Source organism: Lonchura striata, chromosome 18, assembly GCF_046129695.1.
Source record: "Lonchura striata isolate bLonStr1 chromosome 18, bLonStr1.mat, whole genome shotgun sequence".
Taxonomy (NCBI): Eukaryota; Metazoa; Chordata; class Aves; order Passeriformes; family Estrildidae; genus Lonchura; species Lonchura striata.
Genome location: NC_134620.1, coordinates 15299586 through 15325149, shown reverse-complemented (window position 1 = coordinate 15325149; position 25564 = coordinate 15299586). Strand labels below are relative to the sequence as shown.

Genomic DNA, 25564 nt, shown 5'->3' with positions numbered 1-25564 from the left:
CACAATAGCAGCCATGCCCAGGAGGAAATTGCATTACTGTACATGGAGGTCTCAAATCTGAAAGGGAAGTAGCAGCTTACACCAACTAGGCCTTTAATACCAGATTAAATGCTTTCACAGCAGCCTAGCTATTTGAAAGCTTCCAGACAGCCTTTTGTCAATTTAGTTTGCATTGTAGTTTGACTTTCAAGAGGTACTTTAAAATGCAACCAACTTTATTTTATTATTTTTTTAATATGGAAGCTTAGCTTTCTTGAAGGGAATTCATGGACCTGGGATGGGCACTGCTCCATATGGGAAGGCATGAAATGCTTTAATGGCAGAGGGGCCAAGCAAAGCTCCTTTCTCCAAGGCTGTTTAGGGACTCTATTAAGTATTCTGTCCTTAAAGACTCACCATTTTAGAAGGCTGAATGAAGCTCCAACTGAAATTATAAATTTTTAATTTCCCCATTAGCAGAAACAGAAGAAGTACAGTATTTTCTCCTGATATAGGGAACAGCCTACATTTGTACAAGGACTTTACTTTGAGAGGCTGATTACCCCAAGCCTTGAATAAGGAGCTAAGCCATGCCTCAGGGACATGTCCCACTGGGTAATTAAATGCAGGAGTTTAGGGGAGCTCTTGGCTGACTCTGGGCAGATTGGAGCATGAGGGCAGCTGGACCAGGGTGCAGCACGTGAGTAGCAGGATGGCCCTACCCTACTCAGGGCTGTGGAAGCACTCCAGAAACAGCAATGATGAGTTTTGGGCTGGCTTCTACTCTGAAATTTGGCACTTGGGAGATGCAGGGCACACACTCATAGGAAACTGCTATTCCTATTGTCCCACTGCTCCCTGACATGGGAACACAGGAACCTCTGTCTCTCCCCTGGCCCACCACAGGCAGCAGGAGGAAGGGGGAGGTGGGGGGGAGGAGGGCACAGCCTCGAAGGGCTCAGTGCCACCACGTTCTGCCCACAAATGCATCCTTGTCATTCAAATGAGAAGCGGCCCCAAAGGCGAGGGCCCTACCCTAAACAAAGAGCCACTTGGGATAACGCGGGTCCTGGTCTCCACCGATGAATGCAAATGCCTCCAAACCCTGGAAGCAACTTCACCAGGAACAACACAGACAGGGCTTTGTGAGCAAGAGGCTGTGCATACGCAAGCCCCCAAGAATGCCCAGCAATCCCCAGCTGGAGAAACGCCTTGGGGGCATACATAGACCTTCCCTCTCATCCCTGGGCACAAAGGCAAGAAAAAGCCACTCAGTTGTCTTTTTTTTGCCCATGTTCTTGTAACCAAACTAAAACTTTCCTGGCACGCCTGCATGCCTCAGCCACTGATGCCAGAGCCCATGTCCACACAGGATGATCTCAGTGATGCTACCCACATCACCCCATTCCTGTCTGGCAACCTCTGTGCCAGTCAAAGCAACTCCCTAAGGCAAAACATCTCCCTGGGGCCAAGCTAGCCCAGCCTCAGGCATCAGTCCATCACCAAGCCACAGGTTTTGCTCTGCATAGCCATGTCCTCAGAACAGCAGCAATGCAGCCCAGTGGGCAGGAGCTGCCTGCAGGAACAGCCAGCTCCCTTACAAACCAGCCGATCTCCAGGTCAGCACCTTCAGTGTTCAGGCTCCACATGCCAGCTATTCTGAAAAGCACTGTCCCCAGACCTGGTACAAAGCCCAGTGAAATGACAACTCTCATTACCAAGTTACTACTAGCGTATAGAAGTTTTTGCTGCCTGCACCCCTGAGATGTCTGAGCTCAACAGCCATAACAAGACGCAATTTGCGAATGCTGTGTGGTGAGGAGGGGTTGGAGGTTTACTGTAAAGGCAGTAGTGCAAAATGCAAAGTCATAAATCTCAAAAGTGGCATCCTAAAATTCAGTGGAATCACTCAAGTCAAGCTCTGTTGCATCAGCTATTTTATGTTCCCTTTGTCAGGGCAGCTAATGGAGAACAATAAAAACATTGATAATCAAGCTAGATTCATAAACTGGGCAGGATATTCCACTAGTAATGAAATCTGGAGAATCATTCCATGTTACATTGCTTTGGGTAGCATGCTAACAAGAACTGCCTTTGAATTATAGCCCTCTTTCATTTTGCTGAACTTTAATTTGGCCCACCACCACTGTTTCATTTAAAACAAACTCCAAGCAGGAGTGGAGCAGAGGACAGAACTCAGAGGCATAGTCCAGCTCAGCACTGAAAACCTCTAGGTTACAAGGGGTGAGCATCTGGGATATAAAAGTTCTGCTGACACTGTGCTCTGTTTACTGCAGGGTAAACAGTGCTGGATATAATTTTCCAAGGTTAGCAGAGCCTTCTATTGGCATGGTGTCATGTTTCCTAGATTTCAAATATTTGATTGAAATGCCTCACAGATCTTTAATTTCATAGTTGCTTCATAAAGTGGATGCCAAATCATTCTTGAGGCTCTCATTTCCCTGAGAGTGGTAGTATTCTAACAAAACCTCTTTAAATATCTGGCTTCTGTGCTCCCTGCTGCTCAGTAGAGGGCATAAGCATAAACCTGATTGACATTCAGCCCCTTTGGAAACCCACCAATGCTGTCTCAAGCTGGAGATTCTTTGCCCCAGCAAGAACATCAACAGAAGGGAGACAGCACTCTGGCATCAATCATACATCCTAAATGTCGGATTCCCAGCCTAAATAAGTCTTGGTTTAATGTGTAACCTCCTTCTCTCACAGTTCACTTCTGCTCTATTACCACCATCCCCAGCACCTTCTCCTTTGCCAGGCAGTCCCAGCTCTTCCAGCAGTGTTTGGAGAGAGTGCTCAAATCTACTCCAGGACTAAAAAAGTACCTTAATGCCTGAAAGTTATCATCAGTAACTAATAAGCCCTTGAGTATTAAAATTTACCCTGTAAAAGCTGAGTGCAGCTTATTTGGTAGCGAGGGTAAAAGCAGGTCAAAGACAAAGTTTGAGTTAAATTGACTGGGGCAGAATACATCAATCTGTGTGCTCTTTGCATGAAATATTAATTCCAGTTTTAACATCTGGTAACAGAGGAAAGTGAATGCACCATAGTGATGCAGGTATACTTTATATTCACCACATTTTCTATTCTTCTAGGAACAGATGGGGAACGATAGGCTTTGTCTTCCCTGGCAGGTGTCTGAGCCAGAGCCTGTGAACCGAAGCACACACTTGAAGCCGGAGCCCAGGCAGCGGAGGCAGCGTCCTGGTACACTGCTCTAAGCGAGACCTGCTCATTAGATAACCTTACCGTGCAGCAAACCCTTCCTCCCTCCCGCCTTCACAGAGGTGTACTGGCAGCATTTCGAAATGCACTAAATTTCAGGGAATTTCTCCAAACAGTTCCAGCCCCAAGACTGCCCACCCACACCCAGCCACAGCTGGCTTTCTGACACCCAGGTTTGATATAGTCACGGGGTGTCTCTGAGGTACAACTGGTATAAGCTACAAGAAACTTCTCCTTCAGGAGAAAATCTTTAATTTCTTTGTTCTCAAAGGGGTGAAGCTGTATAGACCTGCTGGCACCGTAACCTGGCAGAGACGTGACCTAAGCTCTCCATGCCTGCTGAAACCTGTTATGTACCTGCAGACTAAGCAGGCACCTGTGAGAGGAGAAGCAGGACCACAAGGATGACCACGCTGTACAGACCTCCGCAATTAAGCCAATCCTCCACCTGCTGCCGGCACAGAGCAGCCCTTCACACATCCCCGAGGCGTGTCTCAGTCCTAGGAGATCGCTCTGACTCTAAGCGTGCCGTTTTACCCTGCTTGCTGCTGAAGTTTGTATGGCTCCTCGGCAGGCACAGCGCCCTCGAGACAGGCCAGCCCTTTCCCAGCGGCTGAGAAATCACCATCCATGTGTGAAAGCTGGTGAGGCCATCGCCCCACGACGCTCGCCTGGGGGAAGGTTTGGTCACCAGGCTGGGGTGCAGGAGAGGCACCATGCACTGGGTGCTAGGGAGGGGGACTCTGGCTTCCAGAGGGCTCGGCGCAGAGGGTATGGGGTGGGTGCACTGGGTGCGGGGGGGAAGAACAGACTCTTCCGTCTGCGCGGGGGAGCGCCAGCTGCAACGAGCGGCACCACGTAGATAATGCTGGAGGGGACACCGGGTGTAAAAGGGCCCGATCACCGGGAGCAGGACGGAGGGCACTGGCGGCAAAGGGGGTAGTGGGAGCAAAGGGCGCGCCAGGGAGCGCTTCCCGCCGCCGAAGCTCGCCAAGTGCCGCGTGGGCCCGCGATGCCCGAAGGCGGGGGAGTACGCGGCGAGACGGGTGATGCGGGAAGGGGGAGCGGAGAGGAGCGGGAGGCTGCGGGTAACTCACAACTCCCAGGGTGATGTCGTCCGCCGCGGGGGTCGGCGCCGCGGGCACTTCTTGCCACGCCAGCCACAGAGCGAGCACGAGGAGCATCTCCCGGAGGCAGGCGCGGTGCCGGGCGGCGGGGCTCAGCATCCCCCCGCTCTTCGCGGCGCCCAGCCTCGGCCCCGCGATGGGCTCCGCCGGGCTCCGCGCCGCATCCGCGCTCCCGCCCCGGGCTGCGGCCGCCGCCGGCGAGGGAAGGAGGCAGGGAAGGAGGAAGAGAAGCGGGGAGCTCCACTCCGTTCCGCGCTGCTCCGCCGAGGATGGAGGAGGGGGGCTCCGCTCCTCCCCACCGGGAAGAGAGGCTGGGGGGGCTCTGCTCCGCGCTGCCGGGGAGGCTCTGCCGCCGGGTGCGCCTACATCGCCCCGCTTCCGCAGCCTTCGGAGCGGCAAAGTTGCTGCGGGCGCTGGCACGGAGCAGAGCGCAGCTCGGTAGCTGCAGCTGCTGCCGCCGGGAGCCGCCGCGGCTCCGGCGCCGCTGCCGTGCACCCCTCCGCGGCCGGTCGGCGGAGGAGGCGGAGGAGGGAGGGATGGTAACGAGGGGGGCGGTGTCAGAGCTGCGCCGGGTTGGGGTGTGCTCGCAAGCGCGGTGCGGCCGCGGCGCAGCGCCGAGCCCTGGTAGCGGTCCCCGCCCGCTCCCTCTGCGCCGGACGGGCAGGAGCGGGCTCAGTCCCCTCCCGTTTTAGTATCTGTGTCTAGCTGAAATCCATCAGGGTTCCGACACGGTTTTTTTCTAAACATCAACGCTTTTGTAAGTACCAGCTTCATCTTCGAGTTTTTAAGGGGCTATGGGAAAGGCCGCGTGGTTGTAGCATCCCCCACTGACATCCTGTCTCAGCGAGACAAATGTCTGACTTGTCCCCATAAATAGCATCATGGGATCCTATGGCCTCTACAGCGTGTCCTCCCCTCGAGAGCTGTGAATCTGCTAGATGCTCCGACAGGCCAGATGGCAGGGGACACCCTGACAGCTCCAGCTCCTGCTAGTTCAGGATGAACATGTACTTCCTACTCAGCATCTGCCTTCCGCAGTTCCTACTGGCATGTTAATGCATTCAACAGCTTTGCAAATGATTTTTAAATTTGGGGGTTTTTAAAATAAAATTGGAGTTTCTGTTTTAAGATAAATTACAAGTGAAGATAATGAAGAATGGACAGAGATGAAAATTGCTTCTAGGTGCTGCTCAGACAAAATTGTGATGGTCATTGATATGACATCTTCTGCACAAATTGATTAATCCAGCCACGAAGCATAGCTGCTCCTGGAGACATTTAATATCAGACAGGACTGGAGAAAAACAGTGGGTAAGGGAAGAAGAAATCTTTGTCCAAAAGAAATTGGTTGAAGAGAATTGGCAGGGAAACCTGTGGGTGTGCTTGCACTACCCTGTGTCCCCATGAGAGGGACTGAAGTTACTGCTCCAGCACCAGAGAAATCAGAGGGGAAACATCTGAATTAAAGGGCTCAGAGCCTCACCAACAGCTGCCTGAGCTCAAGAGCTGTTGTCTCGAGAACTTTGCTCCGTACTAAAACAAAGTTCAGCTTCTTAGACCAGCAAAGCCCAGCCTCTGGTTCCACAGGTGCAGAGAGAGGGTTTCTAAACGGCAGGGTTGATAGCTCCCACTCACCATGTCACCAAAACTGTGGGAAAAACAGAAACTCTCCAATAGCGACTTTAGTGCTAGAGAATTAAGGCATTACTTTAGTCTGGCCAGGATGTGCAACAGAAATAATTTCATCTATATATTGCCCTGGTTGTGAAGAGAAACAAATGTCAGAATGAGAGGACACAGTCTCAAGCTGTGACAGGGGAAATATAGGTTGGATATTAGGAAGAAATTTTTCACAGAAAGAGTGATAAAATATTGACTTGGGGAGGTGGGGGAGTCACCATCCCTGGATGTGTTCAAAAAAGACTGGATATGGCAGCCCAGGAGCACTGCCTTCCCAGAGCTCAGCATGTTCTAAGAAGTTTCAAGCTTGTGTCAAATACCAGGCTAAAGGTCTGAGGATCGTCTTCTGACAGCTCATCCTCCTGCAGGCTGGAGAGCTGTATGAACACAAGGAAAGGTGCCTGATCCCCATTATAATGCTAATCTCCTCCAACTCCCAGCAGAAGCCAAGCAGCATCCTGTTAATGAAATTATAACCATGGCTCACACGGTGCATTTCTGCTGAACACATCTGAAATCTTTTTCCCTCAGAGGCTACATAACCAACGCCTGGGAGTTATCTTGCTGCTGTTATAGTAGCAACACGATTAGAGTGCTGAAGCTAATTTAAATCCTGTTGAATGCTATTGTAATGCAGTGAGTAAAGCTGGTATGTGACATGTCATTTAGATATCCTTAGAGTGGGCACATCAGGCTGATCCCCAAAAGTTTAAGGTCTACATTTAGAGACTTCAACATAAATTACAAATCCTACATGAGCAGGTTCTGTTTGATGAGACTTTCAGGTGCTTAAGGTACAAGTCTCATTTAATTGTGTGATGACTCCAGGACTTCTACTGCCACACCCCAAAGCTCCTGAGAACAGATCCCAGGGATGCAGTGGAGCAGAGGGCTCCTGATTTTACCACCCCCCAGACAGTCACAGAACAATTTATCCCAGTTCAAGTCAGTCCCACATCTGGCTCTTGACCATGCCAGACATGGATCTCACACCCCACTCCATTCTCTCCCCTCACCTGATGCTGTCAGGATGTTCCCACAAGGCCAGCAGGCAGCATTGCACTGGTTTCAGTCCTTTGTGGGAGCTTTCTCTGCATGTCACTGCCCCTGGTCCAGCCACATCATGATTTTCTTCTCCCTAATTTAGCATCCTATTCCAGAAAAATATGGGGAGGGGAAGAGGAAAGAGAAATGTCTACAAGAAGCAGCAAGGGAAGGATCCCAAACTCTGTGAGGAGATCATCTGCCACCTATCTTTGTGGCAGTTTTAGAAGAAGATATGGCAGATTTAGAAGAAGCAGCTATATCTTTACCAGTGTAAAGCAGCTCAGCTCTTTCCCCCACCACAGGTGTCCTGTAGCCTTTGCATTACCAGACTTGTCTTGGCTGCCACACAGCAGGGTCAGCTCTGGAAGTCTCTGTGTACCTCTGAGCCAGATGTTCCCTTCCTCGGGCCATTGCCTGCAGAACACAAGACTCCTTCAAACTGAGGTACCAGCCCAGGGTTGCGTAACAGAGCTGAAACCGAGTTCTCCTGATCTTTAGAGCCTCTCCATTGCTCTTCATCTCGGCCATCAACATCACCCTGCTCTCTGAGGCTTCCTGGGGCCAAATGTACCTGCTGCGACTAGAAACAGATAGTGAAGTATTTCAGGAGGGAGGCAACATTCCCCAAATGAACTCCTCCTTTCAGTTTCATGTGCTAGCAGCACACGCTGTCACAGCTTTATTTTTAAATGCCCTTAACCTTTATCACCAGAAAAATTTCTTCCTATTGACCTGAAGAGCACTAGCAAAGTCAAGTGGAATATATATATTCTTTCCTACCCACTGAACATAGTCATTGTTAATCTGAGCATGTTAAAACCAGAAGGGACAAGACGTGGAAGGTGTTTAGCAGTAACTTGATGGGAGCAAAGGGAAACGGGTGAAGACCAACCTCGCTGAAGGTAGAATTAGATGTTTAAAATGGAAGTGAAGTGAGTACGTGTCTTAGACATGTGCTACTTGCCTCCATATCCCAGAACTGTTCTTAACTAAGAACACATGGACAGCCACTGGTCTGGTGGAGTTAACAGCAGCCTGAGAAACATGTTCACATGGGTAAAACTGGAGATTCAGAGTAGAAACCCAGCAAAAGCAGTTTGCACAGTACTGTCAGGTCACTGGGAAAACTCTTTGTAGCCACTTTCAGTGAGGGCAACAGTCACTCAGGGACTCTTAGCATCTTTTTACGTTAGACTTAAGGATAAATTCAAGGCCAGAGGAAGGCAATGCAGTTTTAATAAGCAATGACTTATTTTGGCCAGGTTAGCATCAATAAACAGCCATTAGCTATGCAAAGGAGGATTTACATAAGCAGCATTTGAGGGTCAGGTTATGGCAAGACTGTCTCAAATGAAGGGTGGACCAGCCCTACATGTAGAAGTTCTCAGCCTGGTACTGATGCCAAGGTGCTTGAAACAAATTCACCTGAAGCCCATACTCTGAAATGTGCTGGAAATGATCCTACAATGTCCTACATCCTGGAAACAAGGATCTCCCTTTTCCAAGAAGACGGGGAAGAAAAATCCAGAGGAAGTGTTGGAGCATTCAGCAAACAGAGGCAGGAGTGTTTGAGTAGCTGAGAGAGGACAAGCACACTGTTTTTTCCATCCCGAGCATTTTATAGGGGTGAAAGGTATCTGTATAATTCACCCAAGGCTGGACAACACTTACTTCAGCCTGTGGTAACTGCCAGGGGGGGAGAAGGAGTAGGAACTTACAGAGTAGAAGGCATTGAACCCTTCTGCAGGACCCAGAAGGCAGGCAAGTCCTCCCCAGAATCAGTCACCACCAGTCTCCTCCTATTGGTGTTCATGTGGAAAAATTCAAAAGCAGGGGCTAATGAATTTCAGGTGCCTTGGAATGATTTCTAACACAGAAAATCCCAATTTTAACAGTGAACTTCATCTACAGGGAAGAAAAAAAAAACAAGTAAGTGCCAAATCACACCAATCCATCAGTCATAATTGTCTTTGTTGGTACAAATGTGTCTCTCTCATTCATACAATGCTAGAGGTTTAGAGCAGAGCAGAAAGTCTTTTGGTTGTTTTGTTGTTCTTTTTTCAATAATATTTTAACTATGCCACAAAATGTGAGTCTAATTAATCCCTGAAATTGGTGACATTACACTTGAAATGAGCCTGCCTGCTAAGCCTTAGGAGGTGGGAAAGCAAAGAATATAAATATCCATATGCTTCTATTTGATTCCAATTCAGCCAAACACAGTTGCTTATTAGAGATAAGTCTTCATTTAAAAGTTAATTATAACAGTACTGAAAAAGGTAGGGGCTGAAGATGGTAAAGGTGAACTTTAATGAAGGTTTAATGACTAGAATGACTGTGAAATTCTCTGTCTGCAGGGCCTCTGCAGCAGCAGGGACATTTCTGCATCTCCGGGTACCACAGCCGAGAAATTGGGAAGAGAGTTGGAACATGACAAGGAACATCGAAGTTTGGAAGTCCCCAGCAGGCAGGTCTTTGTACAAAACCACTCACAGTGCAGAATGGAACCAGCTGTGCTTCACATATGGGATGATTGTCGCTCTATTGCTAATGGGTTTTTCATCACAGAGAGCCAAAGCAGCCTCATTTATGACAGCCATGAGCCAAGGTCCATTTGGCCTGTAAATGGCAGTTGAGTGTGTCACTGCCTACACCTCATCTTTAAAAATGTGTGTTACTGGCCTACAACAAATTTCCATAAATTAAAAAAAAATGTAAAATTAATATTTTAATGAAAATATTCAGTATTTCATTAGTAAGAAAAAAGTTTTATTTTTCTTAAGCCCATCACTGGAGCAGTCCCTGAGGTTTTGTAATTCCTACCCCATCAGCTCTGTTTTGCCAGCAAGTCTCAGCCTTATCTCCTGCCCATAAGCAGACAGACTCAGGCCTGTACACAACCTAGGAGTCCTTATGGGATGAATGCAGAATGCCACAGGACTGCTGCCACTTCCCAGGCCCACAGCCAACTCCCTGTCTGACAGTAAGTCTGACCCTGACCCTGCCTCCTGCTCCCAGAGAGGGTTCCTTTCTCTTTGGGCACCGCTCTTCCAGATGGAGACTGGGAGATGTTTTAGTGCATTTTCCATCTGCCACCCCAAAACAGAGCACAGTCGTATTTGTTTCAGAGTCCATTTCTTCCAGGACTTCAGCTTATCCGTCACAGGTTATGCAGAGAGCAGCAACCAGCTGGGCCCCTGTGCCTCTACAGTCCTCTTCCCGTGGATGCTGCCCAGCCCCACAACTCCAGCCACCTCCCAGACACAGCTCCAGCATCCAGCTAAGTCCAGGAAACACCTACTTACCTACTCTGCCAGCTAAGCTGCCTTTGACAGTCACTACCCCTAAACAAGTATCCCTAATGTTTTTAATAATGTGATATGTGATGGCAAGAAAAGCCAATAACCCAAACCTTGATGTAAGATCTTTTGTCACAATCTCGAGACTCCTGCTTGGAGCAGATGCCTTATTAGCCATTTAATTCTCAGCTTCATGGCAAGGCACTGAAATGAGAGGAAATATCAAGTCAACAAGGCAGCTGCAACCTAGCTTCATGTTCTCTCTCAAATTTAATAGAGATTCATGAGGCTTTACACTAATGTGCCAAGAGAAAAGGATTGCAGGCTTCTTGCTCCTTGCTTGGGTCTAAGGGAGGTGAATAACAGCAATCAGCACACAGATGATAAATGTCTGGCAGAAGTTATTCCAAGACCCAACTGTGTTAATATCAAACAAGGCACTTCAGCTCATGTGGTGTGTCCAGTCCAGGCCAATCTGTCTCAGAACCATGAGCGCAGAGGTAAAGGAGAAGATCCATAACAGAAGACAGTGGTATCTGCTCTCTCCGGACTGCGCAGGATCCAGGCTGGTTCTTGTTCTACCATGAGGCATTCAGCCCTTGCACACTGGTGTTCCTATGATCTGAAGACACTGTGCTGGCAGGCTGTGCTCATCCCACTGCCTCCCTGTCCCCTGCACATCAGCACAGGGCTCAGGGCAGTGTCCCCAGGGGCATAATCAGACCCATGTTTCTTCCCCTTCCCTTTCCCCAGCATCCAGCTGATGGCTCCAGTCATGCCCAAAAACCACTGACACAACTGATTTCACTGTGCAAATACCACTAACCCACAGACACAGTTCACTTCCCTTAATTCACATCTCTTGGGTATTTCATGCAAGACAAAAGGCAGCTGAACATTAATCCTGTGGCTGCTAGACTGTGATATTGAGCCCTCCACCTTCCATGTGTCCTCCTTCTCTTCTGCCCCTCTCTCCAAATGTGTTTTCTCATGGGGGTTCCAGGCTTCCATCCAGGCCCTTCCAGCAGCATTGCTCCCTGGGGGGAGCAGGAGTAGCTTGGGGTGTGCTGAGCACATTAACAGGGTCTGGCTACTGAACTCAGGTCTGAGTCAGTGAGCTGTCAGGCCCAGCAGTGACACAGCAGCAGATGAGAGAGTCCCCTCATGCTACAAAACACAGCCTCTCTGGGAGGTAAAACCTCTGGAACAGGTTCCCCAGCTAAGTGGTCAAAGCACCAAGCCTGAGTTTAAGAAGCATTTGGACAATGCTCTCAGGCACATGGTGGCATTTTTGAGTAAGCCCAGGAGTAGGACTCAATGATCCTGATGGGTCCCTTCCAATGCAAATATCCTCTAATTCTCTGTGCTTTCCAGCACATAAGGAAAATTGACAACAGTTTTACTTCAAAATGCCGTTCACTCTGATGAAAATGAATATACCTTAAGAAAAACGTGCCACCTTGCATTCTATCTGTAGCCTCAGTAAGTCATAAAACTTGCTGCTATATATTTTCTTTACCAGGCAGGGAATCTTGGCTGCCATTCAGGAGTGTGACAGGGATGTAATGGTAGCATACAGCCCCAAAGCAACCTGGATTGTACTCATTGGTACAAAAACAGCCCTGAAAAAGCTTGACTGAGACCAGACTGTACCACAGCAGTTACAGGACAGCTACTCAGAAAGAATCCTGACCTTAAAAACCTTAATCAGGTAGCAGGCAGGAGAGAGGAGTTATTTTTGCTCTGGTTTATCAGTGTGGAAGCTGTTTGACAAAGGATGACATCAATTGCACAAACCTTGAGGTGAGCCAAGAGAGGAGCCTGAGGAATGATACTGATTTACTGCCGAACCTGCGATTCTCTTGCCGCAGTGTGAGCAAGTCAGGGCCACTGGCCATGCTGCAGGTGGGGACACCTGTTAAACGTGGGGACATCTGTTACATGAGCACACATCCCGAACTGCTGTAAATAAAGCAAAGCATTACACAGGAATTAATCCAGTGCTGTTTTGCTGATCATGCCAAAGATACCGACTTGTTTATGCTTTGCACATCTCTTATTGAATATAATGGAGCAGATTTCACCTCAGCAGTATCCCCCCCTCAGAGCCAGCCTCTGTGCCCTCAGTGAATGATAATAGCTGCGGTGCCATTGTCATTCCCATGCAGTGAAGCATTGTTGGAAGCTCTTCCCTCCTGTTTGTTCTCAACATGGATCATTGCTCCTTCCAGCACTGCGAGAGCCAGACCAAAAGAAAAGCCAGTGGTTTCCCAGCAGAGGCGTTTCATCAATGTACATCTCTGCTGTGAGGAGATGCAGGCACAAACTAGCATCAAAGGCTCTCCTGTTGCTGGTGCGGAACAGATCCCCAGCAGGAAGAGGCCACCTCAATTAGCAACGGGAAAGCACAGAACATTGGGCATGTTCGTGCCAGCCGGGGCTGAGGGCACAACAAAAGCTTCACTTCTCTGATTTATCAGAGAAAGAAGGGGTGCATTGTTGGTTTTGTACATCTGAGGTACTGTTAGCCTTAAGCCAACAAGATAACATGCAAGAATTATTTTGAGCAATTCAAGGTTAGTTTTTGTTGATTTTTTTCTTTAACTTTCCAACAGCAATCCATTTTCATTTTGCACATGGACACATTCAATAGCACAGACACTGAGTGCTCTTAGGCAAAGCACAGGCAAGAATTCAGATAAAGAAAAAATTATGGGTTTTTGTCCAGTCTTTCAATTAACTTTGTTGGCAATCTGTAACAAAGAATTCATAAAAATCTTGGGGCACTTTTTACAAGCAAGATAGAAAGTATTGGTTTTTCTTTTTCCATCTTGCAGGAAATCTCCTTTTCTGTCTCTGAAGCAATCCAAAAAGAATGAATTTCCAAAAACTTTCTTTGACTCGCAGGCAACCTGAAATTATACAGCCTAATTCACTTCAAGCACCCCGGCTTGTGGCACCGGCTCAGCCATGGAAGTGTCATTCCCAGAGGCAAATGTTGTGTTTCTGAGCGACAATCCATTAGGCACCACCACAGTTCCCCTCCCTGCCCTCACACACTGGACTAGACTGCACACCCACTCAGTCTCCTTGCCCCTTGCCACACCAAGTCCCTTAGCTCCGCTCTGACTGCTGGCACGAGCAGCAGTTACCTATGAGCATCACCATCCCTTGATTTCTCTCCTACACACCCAAAATCTTATAACACAGAAAGAAACCCAACTGTTCCTGCTGCAAAATACCTGCAGAAAAAGAGCTGTGAGCTTTGCTCCCTTCCTGCCCTCCGTCAGTGTCTCTCTCTGGGCCTCAACACAAATGTTGTGTGGGTAGGCCAGCTACCACTAGCTACCACTCTCCAACCATTTCCATCTCACGAAAACCTGCCAGCAATTTCAGTGAATCCCTGGAGCTCTGGAGGGGATTTTATTACTGAGAAAGAGTCAGATGTCATCTCCTTTACAACAAAAGAAAGTGTGATAAAAAGGCATCTGAACTGCTCAGGTGGCCTCCGGCAACCAAGAGTGTGCCAGGTGTGCCAGGTCACATCAAGCACTGAGAGGAGCACTGGTTTTGTCTTTGGCTTTGCTCAGATAGAAGCATTTGGAGAATGTTTAAACCACTGAATCAGGCTCTTGTCCTGGCACACTGCTTTCAGTTAATCAACCTATGTGTATTTACCAGCACCTATAGAAGTATTTGTACAGGGGAGCTAGTGAATTTCTCCACTGAGTCACTCATCTGTTATCTTTCCCAGAAAAAAATGTGTATATTGCTTAAATTATAGAAAGACACATTGAAAGAAGAGATGAGGGTCACCACATCTACTGTTAATATCACACATGTGTGGAGATGAAGGTGGCAGCTGTTTTCCACTCACTGAAAGCTGTCAGGAATGTGACAGAACAATGGGGTCCTGAGAACATCAGATTCTGAACACTGGCACCTACTGACAGGTTTTCATCAAGGAGGAGAGGGAAAAACAAAGCTCTGCTTTGGACCTAATAAATGGATGTCCCTGGAGCATTCCAGTAAGATTTGCAAGAGTAAAATAAGCAAGACTCCTGGACTTACATGAATTATGTATATAAAGAGCTTTGTCAGCAAACAGTTAACTTTCATAAGAGTAAGAACAGGTAGGCAGTAAGCTTTTGAAGGTTGTAACAATGGCAGAAAGTGCAATGGGGATAGTCATGACTGTCTTTATTTTCCTGTTTATATTTATCCACGCTTGCATTCATGAAAATTTATACAGGCTTTTCCCTAGCAATGCTTTTTTTCTCCTTGTATTTCTCAAGTTTCCCCGTTCCTGATCCCACTGTCCCTGTAACTTTACCCCATCGCTGCATCAGTGTCTGTGTTCTCTGTTACAAATTCTTCCTTCTTTTTTGATCTCTTTCCCTGTCTGCTTTGGGCTATCTTGGCAAGTGTAGGGTTTTCCCTTCAAGAAGGTTCTGTAGTGCTACTTGATCAACAGAATTCAAACTGAGTAGCCAAGAACAGAGCTGGGACACTCGAATTCATTGCTCAAAAGGTGTGTCAAGCACAGCACCACCTCCTCCTACCACCACTTAGGGCCACTACCTCCCAGTATCAGCTTTCTGGATGTTAACAGGCTTCTTATGACTCAAGAGTCTGCAAAAACACACCACTGTTGCTCATGCTGACTTTCCTGGTGGAAAAGCTTGGGGGACAAGCAGTTTGGGGTACAAGCAGAGATATTGTGCTGATGTTCATAACGGTTAAATGCTGAGCCATATTCCAACAAGCTTCAAGCACTAACCAGTTTACTACCAAGGAGATGGAGATTCCATCGCACCATCCATATGCAGCTGTGTCTCTTCAGAGAAAACCCTGGAAAAAGCTGTTGTGTTCCTCAGTGAGTAGCTCAGAATAAAAAGAAAACCATGTTTAAAGCCCAGCCTGCTGATTATCAAATTCATTGCTGGTTTGAGAGAACACAAGTTGAACAGAATTAATGAATTGTGCCAGCTGCAAAACTTCTGGCAGATGGAGTAGAAAAATAGCAACCTGGGATGCTGGGAATGATCTTTACCTCTTTTGAAGGAGACGTTTCTACAATGAATATATTTAGGTGACGAAAAGAACTCTTGCGCAAAGACAATCTTGCTTTTTCTTCCATCTTTCTTTGAAATAATTATTTCAAACACAACAGCTCTTCAAAAGATCAAGAGGTAGGATTATAAAAATATCCCAGCAGGACTGATTGCTGCTGAAGAAAGAATAATTTCTAAGGCTCCGCTTTCACTTTTTTTTTTTTTTTGGTATTTAATAGAGATTATTTACAGCCCTGAAAACTCCATGTTTCAAGATCTGAGATGTCATTTTTAGCTATGCATTCATCTTTTTGGTTCACATCAACCACCATAATCTCTTAAACCAATAGTTATCTTCCCTACCTATCTCTGAGATGTCCTGAATGAACCCATCAGTCAAGGAAGCCCTCAGCACTTGTGATGTTGGGAAGAAGAAAAGGCACACACAGATCAGAAGGAATCAGACAGGAAAAGTTCCTTCATCCATCATCACTGAGCTTGTTTTGTTAATTAAAATATAAACTTATCTCCTTATATATGTGAAGGTATTTAAGATACAGAACCAAAGAAAACTGCTGTGCCATATTATGTGCGTTTACTGTTCAGATTCCAAAAGCCAAGCATTTAATCTATTTAAAAGTAAGTCCAAAGGCAATTTTAGTGGTAGGATACAGCTGAAAATTGGGTAAGCTAAGCTCTAGAAAAGGTTAGAGAAGTCTTATGCAGAATCTCTGGCACTGGAAAACCTCAGTCTCCATCTGCACTAAATGAAGTGCATTTCTTATCAACCGCTGTGTATACACAATGTTGTAATCACACAACAGGGGTGCAGAAACCTCCAGTGTAGGAATTGTACCTCCATTCTGGTGCAGTCTCCAGTTTTTAACCTCATTGCACAGTAAAACAAATCTATGCCCTCAGATTTAAGAGTAGCAATCTGAAACCATACATTACACCCCAGCATCACACTACTATCTCTCTTGGTCTCAGTTTAAGCTTTTCTTGTCACCTCTGAGCTATGCTCAATGGTTTCAGAAAAAACACACTGCCCTTAAGCCCTTGGCTCTACACCACTGAACAAAGCAAAGAAGTGAAACTACCTTGATTTTTCTTACACAGAACCAAAGTGATCCATACATCACATAAGGACACAGCTGGAGAGCTGAGCTCTGAACATGCTTCCACCCAGAGCTAGACCAGTGCTCTGTCTATGCTATGATTCTGCTTTACTTCTACAGTTCTAAAATCTTCAGCTTCATTTTTCCCTCTTTCAGTTGCCCTCCTTGTCATGTTAATATGCTGTTATAAGGAATAACACTTCAAACTCCTGGCCATAAAACATGCTATCTGAGAGTATAGTGACAGATGACAAGGACATTTTGTGAACAGTTGCTAACTATCAAAACCTCTGGATAATATTTATCCAAATAAATGAACAGGTAGAAAGCTCAGTGCAATCAGCAGAAGTGCCCAAAGCTTGATGCTGTGCACTTGGACAGGGTTTAATTAGTGACACAGCAACATTTTTATACAAATCCTGACAATTAAATCCAGCAGCTAATAACATTTACAATGCTAGGCTAAACTGTGCCCAGATAAAAATTGTAATAAATATACATTAAAAATTTAAGCCATAACACAGATTTCTAAAAGCACTTGCAAATCACTCTGACCAGCAGCATTTGAGAACAGCAGAACTGTGTGCTGATAGAGTTCAGGTTATATTTTGGTTGTGGGAGGATTGGATAGAAAAGTAACTATGTAAGAACAAGTAATGCGAAGCTATTTCTTAGGTAACAGGTCATTTAGAGAAGAATGTTGAGAAGATGCTTTTGTGCTGCTGACAATGCCTGAATGAAATCAGAGACTCTTCAGTGACTTTACAGAAACTGCAGATAGAACCTGCTTTGCTGAAGCATTTATTAAGGTGTAAAACTCATTACTAGCAAAGGGCTAAAAGCTATAAAACTTAGGTCTTGAAAGTTCTAGTGTTCAGATGATGAAAGACCTTGAAGAACTGCATTTTGAAAGAACTGTCAGGTTCAGAGTTAGAACTGAGCTTTGAGGTACTCATTAGAAATCCAGGATAGGGTACTACTTTAAATGCAACAAGCTGGACCAGCCATAAGTGTCAGCAGCCAAGCAGAATGCACATAACCACAAGTAAAAAAGTACTTAGAGGCTTCTGGGGACTTGCTGCTTTCATCCAGCAGAGCTCCACTCACAAACAGAACAACAAATCAGAGACTATATGGAGATCAGTGTGTTAAAGGACCAAGAATGTATTTTCCTGAGCATCAAATCAATTGGGGGCTACCCAAACTTGTTGCTTTTTCCAGACTTGGCAAGATGTTTTTGACAATATTCAGCAAAGTGAAATGGGAAGGGACAACTTCAAGCATGAAAAACAGCAGCCTTGAGGCACAGCTACAGAATACTGGCAAACAGGACCCGTGCAGGCAGGCCACTTTGGAAGGAAATTTTCCACAACATAAATCTTATTTATGGATAAATAGCAATATTTACTGTATACATATTCTTAATGCATAAAGGCAAAGAATATTCTTGCTTTATAAAATAGTTCATACATTGTGTTTGCTTGTGGCTTGAATAAGCCACAATAAACCACCACATTAGTGCTCATGTGTACTATCACAAGGGAATACTCAGGTTAGCAAGACAGAAAGCCTAAATTTCAGTGATATTTCAGCACACTGGATGCAGTTAAGAGAGCAAGTTGAAACTGTGCAGCTGGAGAATCTAAATATTGCCCTGTCTCCTGGTGAGCAGCCAGTCTAGAGAGCAAAGATCTCTCACCCATGCACATCCTCAATAGCTGTTTCTATTTCTGTCTCTCTGTGAGATGGCACCACTTACCCATAGCAAGGCTAAGCTGCTTCTTGCTTCAGATAGAGACACAGACAATTAAATCAACCCCCTGCCTACTAAACAGCATTCAAAATTATTTGCCCTTGCCAAAAAAGGATCTACGTAACTCAGATGTTACAGAAAGCATATTCCTAGCTTTCCTAAACCAGAACTTCTGCCTTAGGCTGGGAGGATTGTCAGAAAGAGGAAGCAAGTGCAATGACTCTGAAGGCCAATAGTTCCATCATTTCTGTAAAGAAAGTCTGATTGCATACTGCCTGTTATCCACAGCTCCATGTAAAGCAGTCATTATTCTGGGAAGAAAACACAGAATTGGTTCTACCTCTGAAGATATAAGCTTTCATTTGTTGGCAAAGTTGCACTGGCCTTAAAATCCAGCAAGTTTTCACTGTCAACAGTATGGGAACAACAGCTATTCAGCACCCCTTATAGTGCCCAAGCTAAAAAAATTTTCATGGTACCATCAAAACCATTAGGTTGTCAGTGAGTGACTTTTTGCCAGTGAAGAAACACTGGACAACCTCCATCAGATTTGCCAGCATAGCTCACTCATTTTTACTGTATTGTCTTAAATTCAACACATAATACCACTCTTTGTCCAATTTGTCTAGTCTGCAATGCTTTAAAACAGAAATAGCTTTAGGAAAGTATGAAAGATGTGCTTAATTTCTGCCAAGTGTGATACCATTAAAGTAATTAGCCAATATTGGTTCCAGCAGGTTATGAACAGTGGGAATTTAAGGTGCTCCTTCTGCAGAATTAATTGATACACGTCTCAGTGTTTCCATGTGCAGTAACAGCTTAAGGCTGTCAATTTACACCACTTCCTGATTAAAAAACATCAGGCAAGCTTACACCTATTTCAGAAATAGAAATAGAAGATGCAACTGAAGACGAATTGTTACATGATGTACAAAGATTTAAAGCTTAAGAAATTTTTTGCAATGGGATGTGTGGATTCAGGGAGTGTTTTAATTGGATCACAAAACTGCCAGTGTTCAGCTAAGAGATTTCCCAGGTTACACTGGATATTATTTTTAAATATAACTTTTATGAAGGGGAATGAGTTCAATAAAAGTTACTTAAGTTTACTGGTTTTGACCAAGAATTTCTACTGCCTGTTGTGGTAACGCACAGAGCATTCAGCCTGGGACTTAACATATCCCTGCAAAGCTAGTCCAAAGACATGGGGACAGCTTCACTGAGGATATGCAAGTGGAGGCAAACAGACCCTCTGAACAATGACAGCAGCCAGTGAATTGGACTCGAGCAACAAGGCTCATGGAGCATGAGGTTCCTGGAGGAGGGAGCTGGGAGCTCAACACTGCAACGCAGGCAGCAAGGCAGGGACCTCTCCAGCCTGAGCACAGCCCTGTGAGCCTGGGAACGGCACCCTGGCATCAGTGGGTGAAGGTCTCACAGTGTCTGCTCAGGACTATTAAGGGCTATTCCTGCATCCAGGGCCCTGACAGCGAGAACACAGATGAGCTGGAAATATCTTCCTGCTGATAAACAGCAGCCCAGCTCTCAGGGCCAGTGTGAATCCAGCCAGAGAAGGGAATCCCACAAGATCATCTATTGCTTGCGATGGCAATTCCAAGAAAACTATTAACTTACTAACTCACAAGCTATCACAACTCATGATTACACTGAGTAAACTGGTGGCTTTATATTATGCAAATACATTAGTGTTTTGTTCTGGGAATATAAAGCAATGCACTGGGGTATCTAAGGGACTTTTAATTCCTCTGCCTGCCATTATTACATCATTACATTTGAATCCCACACATTTTACCTTAAGAATCCAAGGGAAGAGGTTTACAGCTGCAACAGTATCTCTGGAGTAGCTGTCGTTTCACTCCGTGTTGAGTATCCACTGTGAAGTTTCCAGGTGAGATCAAGGTCATAAAGCTCTTTAATTTCTCTTGAAGCACAGACATCTTACTGAAAAAGGACTGCAATGATACTATTGTAACACAGGCTTCACCCAGCCCACCATTTGCTTTACTTAAAGCAACACCTTATGATTTTGATAAAAATCTTTTAATCATTGCACTTGGTGATTTGTAATCTTCATCGTGCATAAGCTAAAAAGATCAAAGACCAGCAGAAAGTGTACTTTTGATTTCCTCTGCAGCTTAAGGCTGAAATATCACCTCTCACTTACTTGACCCAAGGTGGAAAAATGGTCATATTTTCATCCCTTACAATATAAATTTTTCCTTTCCATTTTACCTTAGAAAATGAATTAGAATTTCAGAAAGGAAGAGCTATGGTTACAGATTTTGTTTCCTTTCTTGTTATAGCAAACCCTCTGACCTATTTCTTGATCAGTTAAGGGTAGGTTTTCTTCAAGCTTTAGCATTTTTGGAGGAGTAAAGCCGTTATAACAAGTCAGAGCAGTAATTTAACTGAAAATGCCACAATCACCCCAGGTGCCATATTCTAATAAATAATGTTGCAGATACTCATCTTTGGATTGCATTTTAATGAGAAACCCCAAATCCTTCTACATTTTAATAGAAAAAAATATAAGCACACATGGAACCGGACAAACACCTTAGGATTATTTTACAGGAAACAGGAAAAGAAAAACCTGAGATTCCCCAGATAACACCAGTTTCCCTGCAGTGAGGCATCATATCTGCCACTCTGTTCTATCTGGGGAGATCAGCACCTGCCCTCCTCCAGCCCTGCATATTGGGATTGCTTTTACCCAAGCAGGCAGCTGTAACACTGTCAAGTATCAACGAGAACTCATCTTACTTCCTATAAAGAGATCATCAGTTTAACACTCAGAGTAAAGAGAAAAATGAGTTTGTCAGCAGGCAACCATTGCATCTGAAGCCATTTTGTCCTTATCAGAGAAAAGTCCTAGCACGTCTCCTGAGGAAAGAATGGCAGCAAGCCAGAGACAGCACATTATTACCATCACTTTTAAAATGGTCTGGCAGAGCTTTTTATAATGTTTGTCATGCTGTGTGTTCAGAATTAATTGTTGCCAAGAGATTAGCATCTTCATCCAAATTAAAGATATTAAGTTAATACCAGGGAAGTTTCAAGTACCCTGAAAGGTAAAAATAGATTTGTTATAAATGCTCACAGCTTACTTTAAGATTTCACAAAACGCAGTAGAGTGAATATACCTCCTCTGTAATCCAGAGCAGGGAAAACTAAGGCAAAAGCAAAGACATGTTTTGCATCAAGATTTATCAGGAATCCTTCGATGGTTCAAACAGATTAACAACAGCAATACCACTCCAGCTGCTATCAGAAAGACCAAAAGCTTATCAGCATGCAGGCAGATTTTCGTTTCCAACCAAATGCTCCAAAATAAAGCCTTTCCTTTTACATGTAATAAATACTTCACTGAACTACACTTCAGTGCTAAAAGGATCTGTCTAAAAGCAAAATAAGATATTCAGAACATAACTGCATTTAAATCACAAATGGAAAAATAAATAAAACTGAATTTTTAAGATTTGCATTTATAGAATTTGAAAAAGTTTTCATGTTATAGCCAAGTAATTTTCATCTTGTAAATTAACAATTAGTGCAATGTTGTGCTTTATGCTTTCAGATCATAATGGCAAAAGGAAAACTAGCAAAGAAGATGCTTTAGCAGTTTACTAACCTCAATCAAGAGGTCTTTTATTTCTTTGCTTAATAAAATTAGTTGCCGGCTAGGGGTGGAAGAAGAATAGGTAATAAATGCAATTTAATTAAGTAGAAATTTAATTAAATAGGATTTCTTAATAAAAGGTCTTCATAAAAGATACGTAATTGCCTTAAATCCAAGACAACATTTATTCTAAATGTCATCATTTATTGCCCCACTGAAAATAAAGAATATAATTTGTGCCTGTACTGAGAAATCTGCTCAGAAGGAAACTGGTAACAGGGATTGGTGGACAGATGTATACAAGCACCTAACCCTCACCTATTTCACTGCCATTTAACAATGAAAGCTGAAGAACCTACGGCTACACACAACCTTTGCTGCAGTGATGCCTTTGTGCCATTAGTTTTGCGACATAAAGCTACCATCCTTCTCTGAGAATGTCTAACATCTACAAATACGCTTGCAAATAGCTTGAGTGATTTAAAAAGATTTCAAGTACTTTTTGATATCTTAGTTGAATGTGAATCTCCAGAGGAAAAAATCTGATACATCTCGGACAGCTCCTACTGTCTGTCAGTGGCATTTCTTTGTTTTAAGAGTCTACTCTGCATCAATAGAGAATAAAGCTCTGTTAAGATAGCCTGACAATTTTCTAAAAGTTTTGGTTTTTTCATCTTCAAAACTATGATTCTTTTAAGAGAAAGAGATAAGACAGGCTAGCACATTACAGACAGAGGCCCTTCCAAAGTTGTTTGCACTATTAACATACCAAGTCCTAGTTTGTTACACTCATGCAGAGGAAATAATTCAAAATACCTACAGCTCAAGAGTTGTCTGAATTACTGTATTTCATTGAATTAAAATCAATCTCACAATATGCAGTTTTCACACACCTGAGAAACTTGTAAAACCAAAACTAATAACTGACAACTCAAGAGCTGCCACAGTGCTCTCCTCATGGCTACTCAGACCTTGCTTTTCTCCAACCAAGGTGCTCCTGATTTTTTAACTCCCTGTTGCAGCAATCTTGTATATTTCTCACTAGAAAAAAGATTCTGGCAATACAGCCAGGTGATCCAGGGCCTTTTTAGGCCTGTTGGTGCATGGAAACATGGTAAGGAATTGAGTACATACAGTTTTGTAGATGGGAGGTGGGCTGTTAGGTGCCATTTGATCCAGAAACAGACCCGTGGTCCCAGATGCTTAGGGATTGTGCTGCAAGTTCATACCTGGAAAACACTTTTGAAAACGTCCCAGTTTGAAGTTTTTAAGACAGTTTCCTGATATTGGTCACACATTCTCCTGACACCTGAAATTGCACTCACTGTATCACAAGCTCCATGCTGTATTTACAAGTAGTTACAATACAGCCAGTGCCTGTGAAGAGACCAAAAAAAGCTATATTGATTTCCAAATGTGAAATTATTCTAGTAAAGCAGTTCAAGCACTTTTAAAAGCTCTTTATTTTTTAGAAAAAAATAGCATAATGAAAACACTACTGTTTAGAGAATGCAACTCCCCATGAGAGACTGCTAAATGCAAACAAACCTCAGAAAAAAATAAAGACTGTATAAAATGCTGCTTAATCTACATTCTTCTGGAGCTAAACACTCAATCTCTCAGAAGGGATTATCGAAAAGAAAAAAGAGAAGACTAGAAGACTTGGTCATAGAAAGAGAAAATATTCTAAGAAGTCATTTAAGCAACAACCTTCCCAAAGAGAATGAATCTGCAAAGCAGTAGCCAAACAAGCTGCCCAGTCTATGTTATCAAAGAGCTGGGATATTTTCCTATTATTTGGCAAACAACTTGCATCCAAGCTGCCAATTATTTAACCATGGTGGGCCTTTTAACTTCATTTAGGGGAGAAAAATATAGCTCCTGTAAATTCCAATGCTGCACAACAATCTACAAGAGCTGTCTTGAAATCTACTTTATGTCCTTTTTTATCTCTCTCTACTAGTACCATTTCACCAACTGGCGCAGAGGAAATGGTGCCTCTCTGGTACTGGTTGAAAATTATTTTTGTCCTAGTCAAAACGTTGCAAGTAACTTTGAAATAATTATGTAAGTAGTGGAGAACATCATTCTACATGTCCATTTAGATGGCTCTGTTTCACCACAGGTTATGTACACAATGGAATTTCTTTGCATCAGACCCAGCATTTTATATTGTTTGCATGAATTCTGCTAATTATTAACCAAAAATTGAAAAGAAACCTGATCAATTACCGTTTCCAATGGCTTAAATACTGTGCTTGCATTCCAAGGGAGAAAATGGCATGCCAGGGACCATTGACCATCATGTTACTGAAAGTTTAAATTATATCAATACTGTTTCTCCTCCCCTTCCTTTGAACAAGAAGATTTTTGCACTGGGGTTATCTGTGTCATTCTATTGAAAAAAATTACCAACTGTTAGTCTACTACTGACATCCAAGTAAACAAGCATTTTTCTAAGATCATCCTGTGCATGAAGAAAGATAAACAGAATTTCTCAGCTTAAGGTGGTCAGCAGGCGAGACTGTTGTCAAATTAAAAAGCAGAATATAATAAACAAAACCAAATTAATTTGTAACAAAACCCAACTGCAAACAATTAAGGATTCCACAAAAACTTTAGCTAATGAAAGATGTTTCCTTCTTTATTATTGTGTAATACTTTTCACAGAAACATAGTATTTACAAATATACACATACAGACTGCTGATCATAAAATGTTCAATTGAAGAATTAGTCAAAAAAATCAATTTACAAAACCCAAAAACTTTCCAAAGATATTCTGGCTGAAAAAATTTAATGAAATTTCAAGGAGATGCTTCTGTACAGAAAGATAGGTTTTAGCTTGTTGAGTTCTGGTAAATTAAGCGAGTTGTGAACCAAGTGAGCCAAGCTCAGCAGTACAATTGAGATGAGGCAGTTCTTTTCCTATTGTTCTTTTCACACAATTTCTTGCTGGTCAGTTCCAACAGGTCTCAGGAGGCACTGGTTTGGATGTTTTTGGAAGCTGCAAGCATTGCTCTCACTTTGGCCATAAGATCCTGTAGAAAATAAGAGGAAAATGACCAGACATGCCTGAGCTTTGAACAGACCTAAATCACATAACTGCAAAATTCCATGTGAAAGGGTTAGTGTGTATTCCAGGACGTGGGATTCTTGAAGTCATGACCATCAAATGTATACCATCAAATGTTTAGCTCCTAGGCTAAATGAGTGAAATGATTTGGAGAAAGATCCTATGACAGCAACAGAATTCTGGTTTTGCCAAAATGCAACAAAGTGCTCTGCATAAATATTTCAAGCAGTTTCTATACAACAAAGCACAGAAATCACATCAATTGAAATGGAAAAACTATGACCCTATCTTCAAAGAAACCCTGTAATGAACACAATTACTAACCACTGGAGGTTTAAAATGTGAAAAAAGAAAAAAGAAAGAGAAAAAGGAGAGAGAGCTAGTAAGAAAAGAATGTAACAATTGCCCTAAAACAGAAAGTTTTTTTTCTTGCTTTGTAAATCTGAACCAAAAATTTACACAGCAGAGGCATTTTCTTATATGACAGAGTGACTGTGAAACCAAACAGACTCTCAGTCTTATCTGAGCATCCGACTGGAACAGCTTTAC

At 43.9% G+C, this 25564-nt stretch overlaps 2 protein-coding genes and 1 long non-coding RNA gene across 6 annotated transcripts in view; 1 reads left to right on the top strand and 2 right to left on the bottom strand.

Moving 5' to 3' along the window:
• Positions 1–4849, bottom strand: part of MMP17 (matrix metallopeptidase 17) — a 48319-nt gene extending 43470 nt beyond the window's left edge. Inside the window, exon 1 of the mRNA XM_021543954.2 lies at positions 4320–4849. Within this exon, the coding sequence (XP_021399629.1) occupies positions 4320–4448 (129 nt within the window). The 5' untranslated portion in view covers positions 4449–4849. The remainder of the gene's footprint in view (positions 1–4319) is intronic.
• An 83-nt stretch (positions 4850–4932) lies between these two features.
• On the top strand, positions 4933–13489 carry LOC116184184 (uncharacterized). Its single transcript, XR_004148933.2, has 3 exons — positions 4933–5106; positions 9434–9543; positions 13213–13489. It is a non-coding gene; the product is annotated as an uncharacterized LOC116184184 (long non-coding RNA).
• An 11068-nt stretch (positions 13490–24557) lies between these two features.
• The window catches only part of SFSWAP (splicing factor SWAP), a 37344-nt gene continuing 36337 nt past the window's right edge, over positions 24558–25564 (bottom strand). For all 4 annotated transcript variants that reach the window (XM_077787285.1, XM_021543955.3, XM_031506257.2 and 1 more), the window contains one exon: positions 24558–24980. In XM_077787285.1, the coding sequence (XP_077643411.1) occupies positions 24915–24980 (66 nt within the window). In that variant the 3' untranslated portion in view covers positions 24558–24914. The remainder of the gene's footprint in view (positions 24981–25564) is intronic.